The sequence below is a fragment of the Lipotes vexillifer genome, unplaced genomic scaffold, assembly GCF_000442215.2.
Source record: "Lipotes vexillifer unplaced genomic scaffold, Lipotes_vexillifer_v1.1 scaffold443, whole genome shotgun sequence".
In the NCBI taxonomy this organism is placed as follows: Eukaryota; Metazoa; Chordata; class Mammalia; order Artiodactyla; family Lipotidae; genus Lipotes; species Lipotes vexillifer.
This window is the reverse complement of record NW_006779163.1, coordinates 772,618-789,615: the sequence shown is the minus strand read 5'-3', so window position 1 is coordinate 789,615 and position 16,998 is coordinate 772,618. Positions and strand designations below refer to the sequence as shown.

General features: G+C 43.0%; 1 protein-coding gene across 3 annotated transcripts in view; it reads left to right on the top strand.

Annotated features, from left to right (window-relative positions):
- CDH13 (cadherin 13) overlaps positions 1 to 16,998 on the top strand; it is a 1,035,770-nt gene that overhangs the window by 1,002,297 nt on the left and 16,475 nt on the right. For all 3 annotated transcript variants that reach the window (XM_007452531.1, XM_007452530.1, XM_007452529.1), the window contains one exon: positions 1,621 to 1,763. In XM_007452531.1, coding sequence (XP_007452593.1) covers positions 1,621 to 1,763 — 143 coding nt within the window. The remainder of the gene's footprint in view (positions 1 to 1,620; positions 1,764 to 16,998) is intronic.

Here is a 16,998-nt window from a genome sequence, read left to right as displayed (position 1 = left end):
AAAAAAAAAAAAAAAAAAAAAAAGCTCCAGGGTTGGGGAGGATCACACCCACTTCCAGGGGCTTCCATGCAGCTCTTAGTTTGGAGGGCGTGGGCACGGTGAAACCCAGCACTGGGCCCTTGGGAATTCTCAGTAAATGGAATGACCCCGTCCTCCTCTCTCCGTGGCTGTGGTTCTGAGGAAACGCAGGAAGATGGGCATCAAGGAGATCTGCGGCACGGGCAGACCTCCCTAAGGCCTCCGACTGGAAGAGGCACCAAACAAAATACATCAACTAATAGAGGAAAACAAAGGGCCCAGCAAAAATGCAATTAAACAGGACAGCGATGGAGACCTGATTATTATTTTTTTATTTTTATTTTATTTTATTTTTTTAAGGGCAGTTATTTCCTTCTGCCTCATTTATTTATTTTTTATTTATTTATTTATTTGCTGTGTTGGGTCTTCGTTTCTGTACGAGGGCTTTCTCCAGTTGCGGCAAGCGGGGGCCACTCTTCATCGCGGTGCGCAGGCCTCTCACTGTCGCGGCCTCTCTTGTTGCGGAGCACAGGCTCCAGACGCGCAGGCTCAGTAGTTGTGGCGCATGGGCCTAGTTGCTCCGCGGCATGTGGGATCCTCCCAGACCAGGGCTCGAACCCGGGTCCCCTGCATCGGCAGGCAGACTGTCAACCACTGCGCCACCGGGGAAGCCCCCTGACCTGATTTTTGTTTTGGTTTGTTTTGGTTTTGGGCGGTACGCGGGCCTCTCACTGTTGTGGCCTCTCCCGTTATGGAGCACAGGCTCCGGACGCGCAGGCTCAGTGGCCATGTCTCACAGGCCCAGCCGCTCCGCGGCATGTGGGATCTTCCCGGACCGGGGCACGAACCCGCGTCCCCTGCATCGGCAGGCGGACTCTCAAAAACATTCACTCAGCAACTATCTCTTGAGTGTTGTATATGTGCTAAGTAATGTTCTAGGAGCTGGGGTCATGACAGTGAACAGATATCCTTGCTCTTGTGGAACTTACATTTTTAGTGATATCTCTGTTCCATATGTTAATTCATATTCTTCTCTTTTCCTGACGTGTCTGTCCTCTCATTCTCTGACAATAGCCCCCCATTCCTTCTGTCTTAGTTCAGATACTGCATCCTCTGTGAGGACCCCGGGGTTGCCCTCCATCAGAGATAATTACTTCTTCCTGCAAGCGTCCATGTGCCTTGCCTGTACCTTCATGACGGTGCTCCTCCTGCCTAGTCTGCATACCAGATGCATCCAAGATATAAAAGCAAAAAAAAAAAAAAAAAAAAAAAAAAAGAAAAAGCTGGACCTGGACTCAGGAGACAGGCTATGAACGCTGCCTCTATGAGAGCTGGGCAGATAAGAGCTCCTTCCTCCCAGGCTTGTCATGAGGAATAAAGGAGGTCCATGTACAACATATTTAAAACAGAAAAGGCCCAGAGTTAATTAATGGTCAGTCATTACTTTCTGAATGAACAACTGTGCTATAATGATGTTTTTGGATTTGTATTAAGAATTATCTGGCAGCTAACCTGGGAGCTTGTGCCCAGTACTCCTTGAACATTTCTTGAATCTATTTTGAATGTAATCTGACATCGTTTGGGGATTTTTTTTTTTTTCAGGTATTCTGTTTACAAGGACCCAGCAGGCTGGCTGAATATCAACCCCATCAACGGGACCGTTGACACCACTGCTGTGCTGGACCGCGAGTCCCCATTCGTCCATAACAGCGTATACACTGCCCTCTTCCTGGCAATCGACAGTGGTGAGTAATTTTTTAAATGCCAATAAGTGAATACTTTTCAGTTTTAAATATATTTTTACATTTTTACATTTTTTCTGATATACCTAAAGGTGTGCTTGGGAAGAATTAAATGTGGGGGGGGGGGCAGGGAAAGCAAATGTGTAAACACATGTGAGTCAGTAAAATCCCCAAGTCCTGGAATTCCTGGGTCTTTGTCTAGTTAGGGGTCAGAGCAGTGAGCTCACTGTGCTCCATCTCAAGTAGGTGCCAAGGCTAGGAAGCCACATTGATGTCCTTCATCTTGGTGTCATGTTCTCATCCACAAGGAGGGTTTTTTTACCTAATGCAAGTTGAAAGGAAGTTCCAGAGGACATCACCGACCCTGACAATTGAATTGTTCCCTCAGCTTTTTTCCTTTTATGATATGCACCATGGAAAGACATCAGGTCCCCTCAGCTGGTAGCTTCATATGCACGGAACAATTGCTGTTCGTTCAAAAGCTAATAATGCGATATCCACAACTCAGACTCTGTTCCAGACACTGGGGATACAGTCGTGAACAAACAAAAATCACTGTCCTCGTGCAGCTGACACAGTCATGGAGAACGGAAGGAAACTGAGTAAAATATATACTATTCAGAAAAAAAAGAAAATATACTATTTATGTATGAAACAGGAAAAAGATAGCAAATGAAAGGATGCTACAGTTTGAACCAGACAGCCGTGAGAGGCTCACTGAGGAAGTGACATTGAGCAAAAGCATGAAGAAAGTGGGGATGGGGCCCCTGAAGCAAATCTAAGGGAAGAGCAAGGAGGCTGGGGGCTGGAGCAGAGAGGGCAGCGGTCCCTGAAGGGGATGGGGATGCAGATCACGTAGGGTCACGTGGGCCTCTGTACAGCCCTTGGCTTCTACTTTATGTTGAAATGGGATGCCGTAGCCAAGTTCTGAGTACAGTTCAAAGTGCCTTGATCATTCTGCACTGTTGAGATCAGACATAGGAGACAAGGACAGAAGTAGGGACACCTCTTAGGAGACTGAGAGCAACCTGGGAAAGATGGTGGCTTGGACCGGTAATAGAGTAGGGGATGAGAAGGGATCAGATTCTGGAGATACTCTATATATTTCGGACGCAGAGCTAACAGGATTTGCCATTGGCTGAGATGGGGGGAATCAGAGTCGGTTTCTGGGTATGTTAAGCTAAGATGTCTACTGTGTCAATCACACAAGAAGTTTTGCTCTCCCTGTAATTCCTAAAAGTCAGGTGTTCATAGCTGAAGATTCGGTTTTGAGTCCTATATATATATCAAAATGAATATTTTTATAGGGTTCTTTATATGTACCTTCATTACCCAATAACAGGTGAACTAAGAATTCTCAGAGGCTGGGTACTTACACAAAACCAAGTAGGAGAGCACATGTCTAAGAAGTGAGTGATCAGTGTGGCACCCAGTAGGCAGAGCGGGTTTCACAGTGAAGTCAACCTCTGAGTCTGGCCTTGAAAGACAGGATTTGGATAAATGGCAGGGTCAGGAGGTCGGGGTGCCTGAGGGCATAGAGCAGAGGAGTCAAAATTAAAAGGGAGTGTGGCATGGGAGGTAAGAAAAGGAAAGAGAAGGGTTACATCCACTGTGAGTAAATATGTAGAAACCTATTTGGATGTATACCGGAAAGTCATATCTTCAAGACATCTCAAAATCCGGGCAAGTCATCTGATAGAGCAGGCACCCAAAGGATCCCGTAAGATCTTGATGAGGAAACTGACATGATGAAATAGCACATGGACATTCATCAACAGAGAGCTGGACCAGACACTGTGCTTGGTCCTGGAGACTCAAAGATGAATAATACATTGTCCTTGTGCTCAGTGAGCTAATGAGTTCCTTGGCAAGTTAGGCTAGCAGACAGAAGGTGGCAGTACACTGTCACAACTGTCCTACTGGAACTAAGCCCAGAGGAGCCCCTCATCCAGCCTCGGAGGTGGTCACAGGGAGCTTCCTGGTTGAGGGTATCTCTAAACCGAGTGATGAGGATAGGTTGAGAAAAGGGAAGGCATTCTACTAGAAGCCTGAAAGAAGGTGGTTATGTGAGACACTTAAACATTGGTCGGCATTACTGGAGGCTCCATATTTACAGAGATAAGTTTACTAGGTCTTGTGTGGAATGCCCAGCTCTTATCACAGTGCCTGACTTAGAGCAGGCACTCATGTATATGTTGGAAGAGATCATAAAATAGATCATGAAACGCTCCATATGCTGTGCCAAGGAGTTTGATTTGGTTATCAAACTCCTCGAGAATAAACGCTGTACTTTAGAAAGATAACCCCCGTGGCGGTGTAGAAAATCAATCAGATCATGATGAGACATGAGGCAAGGAGGCATTAGAAAGCTGTGCAGAAATCAAGGTAAGAGAAGCAGTGGAAGTCGTTTGGGTGGAGTGAGTCTGCAGCTGGGAAACATTGTAAGACATAGCAGGTATCTTAGCTGGAGGGGTCAAGGTATGCCTGTTGGCAACAGAAACAAACTAGAAAGGATGAATCTAGAAAACATCTGAGTGGAAAAAACAAGGCTTTGAAAACAACCCATACTCAATATGAAAGAGAGAATGGCATACGAAGATTTCTAGTGAGAAATCTAGTCCATTAAGAGAAATGGAACTGGTTTCAAAGCATTGTTCCCATGTTGTCCTTATGGGGTGGATGTTGAGATGATCCCATGAGACACTGCAACGTGGGCCTGAAATAGAGGCCAGGAGGTTTTACTCAGGGAGTCACAGTGCAAGAGACTGTCGCCATCAGAACAGATAAGTTTTGTGGAAGGAATAGGTCTAGACAGGAGTGCTAAGGGCATCAACAGTGGAGGACAAAAAACCAAGAATTTTAAAATGCTTTTCAAACAAAAAGTATCAATTGTAGATCAGCTAAAGTAATGATTTCAGAGTTCTCTACTACGTAAAAGTATCTGTACTTGTAGAGAAAATTCTCAGCTAAGAACACCACGAAGGAAGTTTGAAACCCAGCGAGTAGTTTAGTTATCATTGCCTTATAAAATATTTTATGCAATTATTCATCCAAAAAATTAAAAATGAAATACGCTTTAATTTTTGCCGGAAACAGGAGTCTTCTCTCCAGGTGTGACAGGGCAAACGCTGCTTATAGATTCTGAGGCTCAGTTTCTATAATACCTCTACAAAATGAGGAAGATAATTTCTACTTACGAGGTTGTCGTGAGCAAATGAAGCGCTGTGCCCTCTAACTCTCCATCAAAAGCGGTATTAAATGTTCAGTAAATGTCAGTCCCACCCCAATGGGGTTATAGACAGGAAAGAATACAGCCGAGATTGGTCCTCAAGAAATAATGCAGTGTGAAATCTATTTCTTATCTAACTCTGTTAATACTAATGTCAGACAAGGAAATTCAAATCGGATGTCACAGATGTTTCCAAGGGATAGAAATGTCCCTGAAGATGGAATGGTAAATAAACAACAAGTTGGCATTACTATATAGAACCATCATTAGAGATGATAACCTTGAATAAGGCCCAAAAGACTTAGCGCAAAGAGAATAAATTTTCAAAGACCTCATAAATCAGAGTAACTTTTGTTTAAAGGCTCGTTTTTGTCACTCACTGAAAACTTATCTCTAGATATTATGGTTAACCAGGAAAAACCAACAGTAAGTGCTGTTAGAACAAAGTTAATAGTACTAACTGATGGCTCAATGTTATACAAAGTAAGCATTTGAGTTTATTAATTTTATAGAAATTCAGTGTATTTGATGGAATGTAAGAATAAGGAATTTTTGTCATACAACACGAGGGAAGCTAAAGCAAAATAAATTGATTTTCTCCAAACAAGGAGTCACCTCAGGAATTTATGCCAAAACATGGCAATAAAATATATGGCCATGGGAACTTTATTGTAGGTTGTAGTAGACCAATGTCCCCACTGCAAAAACTAGAAAAATCTGGATAGACTACAAAAATCTTAATTGTAAAGGCATCAGAGAGCTGCAGAAGCAATGAAGCCTAACTCAACTAGAAACTAAAATAGGAAAGAAGAAAGAACCATTCTAAAAAGAGTGTAGGGTCACCAGCCATTTTTTTCTCTCTGGGGCTGTTTTAGATTCTGAGTGAGGATCAGGCCTGACCCAGGCAGGGCCCAGGATGGAAAGAAAGAAATGAGAAACACTTGTAACGGTCATGTGGCTGGTGTGACAGAGTGAAAACCTGAGGGCTCTTAAGCACATGGTTATAGATAAATGCCTTTTAAAGTGCAGAATAGAATCCCCTGGGGTCTCACTGAAACAAAGACCTAACAAAGCAAGCAAGCTTACCTTAAACACACAACCATTCTCTCTTTAAGACATTTGCCAGATTTTGAAGGTATGATGGATTGGAGGATGGGATGGCTGATGCTCTAGACTGAATGTTTGTGTCCCCAAAATTCACATGTTGAAATCTAATCCCCAGTGTGCTGGTATGTGGAGGTAGGGCCTTTGGGAGGTCCATGGGGATGGAAGCCTTCATGAACGGGATTAATTCCCTTATAGAAGAGATCCCAGAGACTTCCTTCGCCACGTGAGGACACAGCACAAAGACTATATTGAAAACTACAAAACACTACTAAACAGTAAATAGAGACCTATACCATATCCGTGGGTTAGGAGATTCAATGCTATTAAAATGCCAGTTCTCTCCGAATGGACCTAAAGGATTCAATGCAATACCAAGCAATATCCCAGGTTTTTGTTTTGAGAAGAAGGGGAAGAAACAGATTATAAAATTCCTATGGAAATACAAGGGGCTAAAAATAGCCAAGGAAATCTTGAAGATAAGTTGGAAGATGATAAGATAAGTTGGAAGACTGACACTACCACATATCCAGACCTATTAGAAAACTATAATAATTCAGGGACTTCCCTGGTGCTGCAGTGGTTAAGAATCTGCCTGCCAGTGCAGGGGACACGGGTTCTAGCCCTGGTCCGGGAAGATCCCCCATGCCGCGGAGCAACTAAGCTCATGCGCCACAACTACTGAAGTCCACACGCCTAGAGCCCGTGCTCCGCAACAAGAGAAGCCACTGCAATGAGAAGCCCACGCACCGCAACAAAGAGCAGCCCCCAGTTGCTGCAACTAGAGAAAGCCCGCATGCAACAACAAAGACCCAACACAGCCAAAAATAATGAATAAATAAATAATTTTTTAAAAAAACGAAAACTATATTAATTCAAACTGTGTGGTGTTTGCTCAAAGATAGAAAAAACTGACCAACGAAATAGAATAGAGAGTTCAGAAACAGATCCACATATATACAGTCCCAGATTATGACAAGGACAACATGGTAGTGCAGATGAGAAAGCATGGTCTTTCCAATAAATAGTGCTGGGTTAATGGGACACACATATGAAAAGAATTATCCTGACCCCTCTCTTATACCATATATAATAACCAATTCTAAATATGTTACAGGGCAAAATATGGAAGGTAAAATAATACATCTTTTAGAGAAAAACATATTCGAACATATTGATGTCCTTGGCATAGGCAAAGTTTTTTTAAACAGGACACAAAAGTACTAACGACAAAAGGGAAAAAATGATAGATTATATTAAAATTAAGAACTTCAGTTCTTCAGATTATGCCATCAAGAATGTAAAAAGGTAACCCACAAAGTAGGAGGTATTTATATTATAAAGGAATCCTACAATCTATATGCAAAAGGCACCACTCAAAGAGGAATGGGTAAGGGACTTGAACAGTTATTCACAACAGAGGATATACAAATGCCAATAAACATATGAAGAGATGCTCAACTTCATTCAACAAGGAAATAAGAATTAAACTATCCAAGTACAAACTAAAATACAGATTGATCAAGGAAACGCAATGAAATTCAATACTCAGCACACCTTCTTTTCTTTTTTTTTTTGGCGGAACGCGGGCCTCTCACTGTTGCGGCCTCTCCCGTTGCGGAGCACAGGCTCCAGACGCGCAGGCTCAGCGGCCACGGCTCACGGGCCCAGCCGCTCTGCAGCATGTGGGATCTTCCCAGACCGGGGCACGAACTCGTGTCCCCTACGTGGGCAGGCGGACGCTCAACCACTGCGCCACCAGGGAAGCCCTCAGCACACCTTCTAAATGACTGAACTGAAAAGATGGAAGACGCCAAGTGTCGGCAAGGATATGAAATCATTAGAACTCTCATATCCAGCTGCGAGAAGTGTAAATGGTACAACCACTTTGGAAACTGCAAGTATCAACTAAGGGTGAACATGTGCATCCCCTTATGATCCATCACTTACGTGCCTAGCCGTACATCCAACAGAAATGTATGTCTCTGTTCACCAGAACCCCTACGCCAGAATGTAAATAACAGCACTATTCATGATAGCTCAAAACTGGAAACTGTCCAAATGCCCAGCAAAAGTAGAATAAATAAATGGTGGAACATTCACACAGTTAGGTCTATACAGCGCTGAGAATGAATGATGTGCAGCTATTCACAGCAACATGAATGAATCTTGGAAGCATAACATTGAGCAAAAAGAAGGCTGAAGCAGAAGGCCGCACATGGAATGATTCCATTTATATGAAGGTCAAACGGGCGAAACTAATCCATGCTTCCAGATTACGCTGTGGAAGGGCTCCTTTTTTTAATTGAAGTATATTTGATATACGATGTTGTAAATAACTATATATATATTAGCTATAAAAGAATATGTATATTCTTTTTCAGATTCTTTTCCCTTATAGGTCATTTCAAAGTATTAAGTGTAGTTCCCCGTGTTATATAGTAAGTCCTTGTTGTTTATGTATTTCATACATGATAGTGTCTATCTGTTAATCCCAAACTCCTCATTTATCCCTCCCCTTGCTTTCCCCTTTCGTAACCATAAGTTTGTTTTCGATATCTGTAAGCCTCTTTCTGTTTTGTAAATAAGTTCCTTTGTATCATTTTTTAAAATTAGATTCCACATATGAATGATATCATATGATGTGTGTCTTTCTCTGTCTGACTTCACTTAGTATGATAATCTCTAGGTCCATCCATGTTGCTGCAAATGGCATTATTTCATTCCTTTTTATGGCTGAGTAATACTCCATTGTAAATACGTACCACATCTTCCTTATCCATTCATCTGTTGATGGACGTTTAGGTTGCTTCCATGTCCTGGCCACTGTAAATAGTGCTGCAACGAACATTGGGGTGCCATGTGTCTTTTCGGATTATGGTTTTCTCCAGATATACGCCTACAGTAGCTCTATTTTTAGCGTTTTAAGGAACTGTGGAGGAGTTTCTTGATCTTGTATATACTGGGCTAACTACATGGGTGTGTTCAGATTGTGAAGTTTCTTCAAGCTGTGTATTTGTGGAAACATGAAAGTTTCTATATTTCAATACAACTTAAGAAAAAATATATATATGGCTACACAGAGAGTGTGTCCCTGGTCCACTGTGCCTTCCCCAGGAGGCTGTGACCATTCAGGTGCTCTCTAAGTATCTGTTAACCCTAAAGCTAGACCCTCAGCATCTTGTCATTCTAAGGAAGGACAATCCCCAGCTGCTGGGCGGGCCGGGGGGGCGGGGCGGGTGGCAAAACTGCCAGCAGGGGTGAATGACAGGACGTCTGCAGAGAGAACAAGGTGAAGCATGCGCCCTGCAGTCCCTGTAACACTTGGCAAAAAGCGAAGTGACCCCATCATAACTCCTACACACAGCTCTACTTATTCAGTTCAGAACAATGGTAAGGCAGCACAGAAAGAGAATAGACTTTTTAGGTACCTCTTAGAGACTAGAAACTGTGATGTCAGAATGGAGGAATGTAAAAAAATAGTCAGATACAGGGCTGGAAATCTGTTCTGAGTTAATAGAAATTAAAAATTCTTTGGACCTGTTTGCTTGTGGGGGGCCCCAGAGCAAGTCTATATAGATTCCAGAATCGCGCTTCACAGAAATATTGATAATGCCCGGGTTATGGATGATTCGGGGAGGGAAAGACGCTAATCACTCCCTACAGACAGAGGCTAGGTTGTAACCCACAGCACGCTCAAGGATGTACAGGGCACTTTTCGTAAACTGTTATCGGTTTTAATGAGCTATAAATTACCTAACAACATTGTTTTATTATAAGCGAAATGCTTTTGTTTTGCTAAAGCAGAAATGGCTGTGGTTGAATGATTGGCACAGTAAAGCCTTTCATCCTACAGATCAATATGGTGTGACCTTCCGTGCTGGCGAGCAGTTTACCTTTAGAAACGAATATCATCACTTACCTTATATGGCCCAGATTAGTGCCTTCAGACCACAGGAACTCCTTCATTAAAGACTTAAACGAACACAGAATTTCTGGCATGTGTTAAGAAAGGGGGGGAAAAAAATGACTGTTAAGGAAAATACCAAGATGGAGAGACGACACTCAGGAGTGCAGTCAGGTGGCATCCCTTTGGGGATGTGCTGACAGGGGGGCAAAGCAGCAGCAATTAGCACCGGGCAAATCCCAGTGTGATTATCATTGCTGCTCAGGTAATCGCCAGAAAGGTCAAGTGTTAGTCTCACTGTCTTATGTGGGCCGAAAACTGCCACAAGCAGTTTCTTGTAAGAGTTCTGGAATCCCACTGGAGATTGTCATGGGCAGAAAGGCATAGCCGGCTGCTGCTTCTTGGCTTACTGCCTTGTCCTCAGGATTCTATCAGGCTGGTCTTCCTACCTCCTTCTCACCTGTAACCTCATCTTTCACTCCTCCTCCTGTTCTGAAATTGTGTAGGGTTCAGCGTTCCATGATTGTTATTGAATGGCTCTTATGCCCTCAGAGAAGTTCTAAATTGTGACTCCAAATGCCAAAGACAAATACTTTGCTTCAGGAAGTTCAAGTGCCCTTGCTCCCAGCACTCAGGCTATGCAGCGAGTTTAAAGAAAAAAGAAAAAAATTATTCCTCTTAGTTCTTACTAAGGCTTGGTGCATACGAAATAGTTTGAACCAGGAAACGCGTACTGTCTCTAGCATCCATATGAAGCCTTTATGTGATTATCAAGTGTCACATCCCCATGTATTTTCACTTAAAAGAATAAGGGAATGATAGCATAAAAACAAGCCCAATTATGGCTAAATTCAGCAGCATGTTTTCGTAACTTAGCAACTTGTATAAAGTATGTTTGAGTCTGTCGGTGAAAAATGTGCTGTGGGTTACCAAGAAGACCCAGACAGAGAACCAAGCACAATAGCTGTAAAATTACAATGGAAGAGACTAAGGTCATGATTCTTCATAAGCTAGGATACCTCAGGTCCTAACCTATCTTTTCCCTCAGTCTCCTATATAAGAGATGTTCTGATAACGCAGAGTGATTCTAAATTGAAATATTGTGCAAAATACTTTTAAATTGAGTAAAAGAGAAAAAAAGTTATTCGGCCCCATAGTGAAATGACCACTAAACCACAGGATAACAACGGCCCCCAAACTGGGGATGACAGGGATCTGAACTTCAAAAAGATGCCTCTTTGTGTAGATCAACCAAGACTGCTTAGGGGATATAGTCAAATTAGTTATATTAATTCTACTTAAAAGATGCTAGTTTGGATAAAATCAAGCCATTAGTTATGATGGCAACCCAATTAAGCCAGTTTAACACCCCTTATCTCAGCTGTTATAGTAATTGAGGAAGAAAAATAAATTGAAGGCCCAGTGATCATTCCTTGTTATTTCAAGTACCAGTAAAATATCAATCACGTTGAAAATACTAGCTACAATTTTGTCACTGACAAAATGGCCCGATAAAAGAACTCTTGAGATCTGGTGATAGAAAGGCTGTGATCAGAGCCATCTGTAGGCAGCAAGTACACTCCACAGAGAGACTGGGGCCTGGCGCTCTGCTAACCCTCGGAATGGGCCAGCTCCCCAACTTCACTGTGCCACCATCAGTATGAGACTTAGGCCCTCTCAGCCTGTTTCCCCACCTGCAGAGTGAGGATAATGCCACCTGCCTTGCTGACTTGTTACAAGGATGGGAAATCAGGAATGCAAAATTCCTGGTGCTTTGTAAGGGCTTTAATATTGTAAAACTTAAATATTTAAGTCAACCCACTTGAGCTGAGTTATGGACTGATTTTTCTAAACTTATCATTGCAGAATCAACAGTGTCTGAAGCAAACTATGACATGCCATCTGACGACCACCCTCGTGGTGGTCTGAGCATTTTTCTAGAGAAGGGATGGGCTGCAGAGCCCTCCACTTGGAGTAGGGCTCTAAATCAGAGAATTAGCCAGAAAATGCTGCCTTCGACATGGGTATCAATTCATGGAGCTTGCTTCTGTCTGAATGGGGAGACTTTAGCCACCCTTCATCTACCTGACAGCAGGACATTTCCATGTTGACCAGCCAAATCAACCGTCTTAAACATAATGTTTTCAAACGTTATTGGGGAAGAAAGCTCACTTGGGCATTAAAATACCGTCTGCAATTCCCATCTATGCCAGCTCAGTTCATCCTGCCGAGGGGTCTCTTAGCTTGTACTCCTTGGTATTCCCTCTTCCCCAGCTTGGGTAATAGCATCACCACCTGCACGGTCCCCAAGCTGGAACCCCATCCCCACTGAGGCTCCTGCCCCATCGCTCCCAGTCCAGCTCTCACTGTCTATCCAGCCCCCTGAATCCAGCCTCTGCTCTTGCATCCTGGCTGCCCTCACCTCATCCCCCATCGTCAGTCCACGTTACTGCACTGGCTGCCCAGCTGGTCCTTCTGTGCCCTCTCTCCTCACTCAAGCCCTCTCCTTTCCCTGCCTCCAGCATCCCCTGCTCTTATCAAAGCCAGCATCCTGCTTAAAAGTCTACGAAAACTTATTCCCACAAAAGAGCCACACGATTCCCTCTGTCTAGAACAACCTTTCTCCAGCTACACAAAGTATTCTCGCTTCTAAGCCACATCTTCATGGAGCCTTTGGAACTGTCCCCAGACAGTTAATTATTCCATGCCGCAAGCTCCCGTGACATTTTATCCTCACGTCTCTTCCCGCACTTAAAGCGCTATCCTCAAAAAAAAACAAAAAAAAGTGCTATCCTGCATCTGTTTACATATCTGTTCCCGCCACACTGCTAACATTTCAAGAACAGGCACCCTGTATGGTTGATTTTTGTGCATATCCAGTAAGACACAGGGCAGAGCCCCAATAAATAATTATTGGCTGAATGAATAAAATAAAACTGTCATGTTTAAACATGGCCTTCAAATCAACTATTCCCCTACTTTGGCCTTTTCTTTAAAGTCCGTAAAATGGAAACAAAAAAAGCCAAAAGGTGGAATTTTTTTTTAAAAAACAGTTCAGGTTTCAGATTATTTCTCCTCCAAAAGAATTTTTGAGTCTGAATTATGTGAATAATTGCCTCAGCTCTACATCGAGTATCACCTGTGGAAACCTGGCATAGTTTGCAAATCTACTTTCTACCAGGTTTTTGGTTGGTTTACTATTAAATGTTTTCAAAATATAAAATGAGATTGATAAGATCTCTATTAACAAAGCAATAAAAAATGCTTATGAATTAAAATGTGACGAGACTCTTGGCTTACAGGGCACATGCCAGAAAAAAAAAAAAAAAATCTGTAAAATACTGATCCTGCAAACCGTAGTAAATAGGACACAGGGATGAACTAAGCAATACGAAGGGGGACCATACAGAGGAGAATCCTGGTTCACTCCCATTTCTGAGCAAAGGTAAAGATAGCTTAGGGCCCTGTTCACATGAAATAAGAAGTGTGACATTTATTTGCTCACAGCTGCTTAGCTAAGGTTCAACAGATGCCCAGAACTGCGGAAGGAACTTGGGGGGAGTAGCTTGGCCCACCCAAGCATTCTGCCCTGACAGACAAGCCTCAGAATCTAGCAGGGCTGCCCAGCCTTCAGTCAGGAGCCACATCTGAATTGTGGTTACTCATGAATTGGCCCATCCTCCTGATTTCCCTCCCAGAGTGTAGGCCTCAGGCTTTCCTGAGGCACCCAGCTGAGGTCTCCCTCCTTGTTCCTGGTGTGGACTCCCTACTCTGAGCCCCAGTTCCACAGACCCCATCCCACACACACCCTTGTTTCTGCCCTAGGTGGGGGAAAGGAGGACACTTTCTCAGAACAGAAGGAAACGTATGGAAATATAAACACACATGATTACATGCATGGAAAGAGCAACACATCCTTAGCTTTTTCAAATCAACCTAAATTAATTCAAAACTCAACCAGGGGAGTGTAGGCTTTCTGAGCATGAGCCACCCATTCTCCTTGTGTGGCAAGCTATGATAAACACTGCATTTTGCTTCACCACACACACTCACAAGAACCTACCAGGTAGGTAGGTACCAGGTACCTATTATAATAGGATGATGGCGGAGAGCAGTCCTGATGCTCAGAGCCCGTGGAGCTCAGAAGTGAGCTTCCTGTCTTTCCCTCCTCTCACTTTCTCTTCCTGCATTTTATTCTTCAAGCAGGCAACCTCACTGTGCACACTATTCCCCATACAAAATTCACGATTCCCAAGGTAAGACACATGCTACACGCCTCTAGGCCCAGTGACTAGAAAAATTTGCTACCTTCCTTTACTTCTCAGAGCTAGCTTCTGAAAGTTCTTGCTGAGATTCAACCTTCTCTGCATATGAAGCCAGCCCAGCCAAATGTGGAAAAACCAGGGACCCTATTCTTCTAAGGGGACTCTCTTGAGGAGATGCACTGGGGTCTTATCTTATTAGTCTAGGGACATGGTAGCATGTGAAAATCTGGTCCCTTGTATGCACATGTTCATAGCAGCATTATTCATAACAGACAAAAAGTAGAAACGACCCAAATGTCCGTTAGCTAGTGAATGGATAAACAAAATGTGGTCCATCAGCTGAATGGAATGTTATCCAGCTATAAAGAGGAGTGAAGTTCTGATTCCTGCTATAACATGGATGAACCTCAAAAACATCATATGCTAAGTGAAAAAAGCCGGACACAAAAGGCCCTGTTGTATGATGCCATTTATAGAAACGTCCAGAAAACACAACTCTATAGACAAAGAAAGTAGATTAGTGGTTGCCTAGTACTGGAAGTAGGTATGAAGAGTTAGTACAGATGGGCCCGAGGTTTCTTTCTGGGGTGATGGAAATGTTCTAAAATTAGATGGTGGTAGTACTTGCAGAGCTCTGTGAATTTACTAAGTATCAATTCATTGTAAAAACAATTAGAGGAAAGAAAGAGGAATTGGAAAAAAATATTTTTTAATCCCTGTATAGCTTTTGAGTTTACATTTCTGTTTCTGATTATTATGGCAATCATGGTTATTATTAAAGGAGACTGAAAAGAGAAAAGTATTATTTTAATGTTAATTACCTGGAGAGATTATCCTTATTTAGGTTTTGATATATTTCTTTCTAATCTTTCTCCTAATCATATATATCTTTTAATTAGAATCACACTGTTTTTGTCTGTTATATCATGCACATCATATATATGTGTGTGTGTGTGTGTGTATATATATATATATATGTAAATATATATCTTCTGAATAATGGAACATATCAGAAAATTTCAGTGTTTTTTTGGCTAAGTGGAAATCCTGTTTGGTCAGGGTTCTGAATAAAATAACATTCCCATAATTTTTAAACAAAACAAAACAAAACAAAACAAAACAGACTGGCCCTGCTTCTCATTACATCCACCCACAGCATCAAAGCAGTGTCAGGAGACCCACGTGTGACATGTTTCCTTGGGTACAGGCCTTAGCTCCGCCCACCTTCCACAAAAAGCAATGTATTGTTGGTCACTTAAGTAACGAAAGCACAGAGATTGTTTTTTACCCTTTCTACCAATACTTGATTTGACGCCAACCACAAGCAGTAAAATACCTGAACTTTGAGCTCCACAGATGAGTCTGGCGCAGATGGTGGGTTGTGCTGCAATCACCAGTCATTCCACTCCCTTGCTAGAGCTCCCAAAGTGTGGATGGCATGGGAACACTGTGTCTTATAGGCCACAGCCCTCAAACAGGTGACACACCACCAATGCTACAGAGCCTTGGACAAGTTACTTAATCTTTCTGAGCCCCAGTTTCCTCTTCTGAAAAAATGACGGAAAATTGGAAGGTAGAACCCCATGGGCTCAAAACAGCAGCCTCTCTGGTTTGCTTGAACTTTTCTTACTCTGATTAACAGGAGGGGTTCAACTTCTCTCCATAAATCCTCACTTTCATTAGTTACATGATCCTGCTTCTCTTAGAAAACGCACAGCTCTGCCCCCAAATAAACCTAGAACACAGAAGTCCAAGCATCAAATGCTGAACCAACCAGACTGAGGGTTTGGCCAGGACAGCTGGCACTGAGCACAGGACACCAACTCAACCGTCTCATGAGGAAGTTATCACCACCAAAGTGAAGACGTACAAGTTAAATTGTCTTGGTTCAAAATCAAGCAGCAGGATCAGTTTGTTCCTGTCCTGATCAATGTGTGAGGTGTTACAAGCCGTCAGTGCCGAGTGGGAGTGACGAATCCAGAAATGGGAGCAAGCCGTGGTCCAGAGCACAACTTCATGATGTCAGAGTATCTCTGTGGTCTTCAAGGCACAGTCCTCTTGATGGAACAGATTCACTTATTCAGATCCAGGAAAGAAAATGGTGACCGTTTCACCCATGTCAAGCCATTGTTTGGCAGCATGAAAGCTTGAAACAAAATGAATGACCCACCAAGATTTGAAGGCTGTGGGGAGGAAGAGAGAGTTGTTGTTTTACGGGGGCAGAGTTTCAGGTGGAGAAGATGCAAAAGTTCCCAAGATGGATAGTGGTGATGGTTGCACAGTGGGAATGTACTCGATGCCATTGAACTGTGCACTTAAAAATGGTTAAAATGGGGACTTCCCTGGTGGCACAGTGGTTAAGAATCCTCCTGCCAATGCAGGGAACACGGGTTCGAGCCCTGGTCTGGGAAGATCCCACATGCCGCAGAGCAACTAAGCCCGTGCGCCGCAACTACTGAGCTTGTGCTCTAGAGCCTGTGAGCCACAACTACTGAGCACACGTACCTGGAGCCCGTGCTCCACAGCAAGAGAAACCACCGCAATGAGAAGCCCGCGCACCGCAACGAAGAGTAGCCCCCCGCTTGCTGCAACTAGAGAAGACCCAGTGCAACCAAAAATAAATTAGTTAATTATTTTTAAACGGTTAAAATGGTAAATGTTTATATATAGACAGAATCTCAGAATTACCTCATACAAAATTACCCTCAAGGTCTCTTTGAACCTAACATAGTT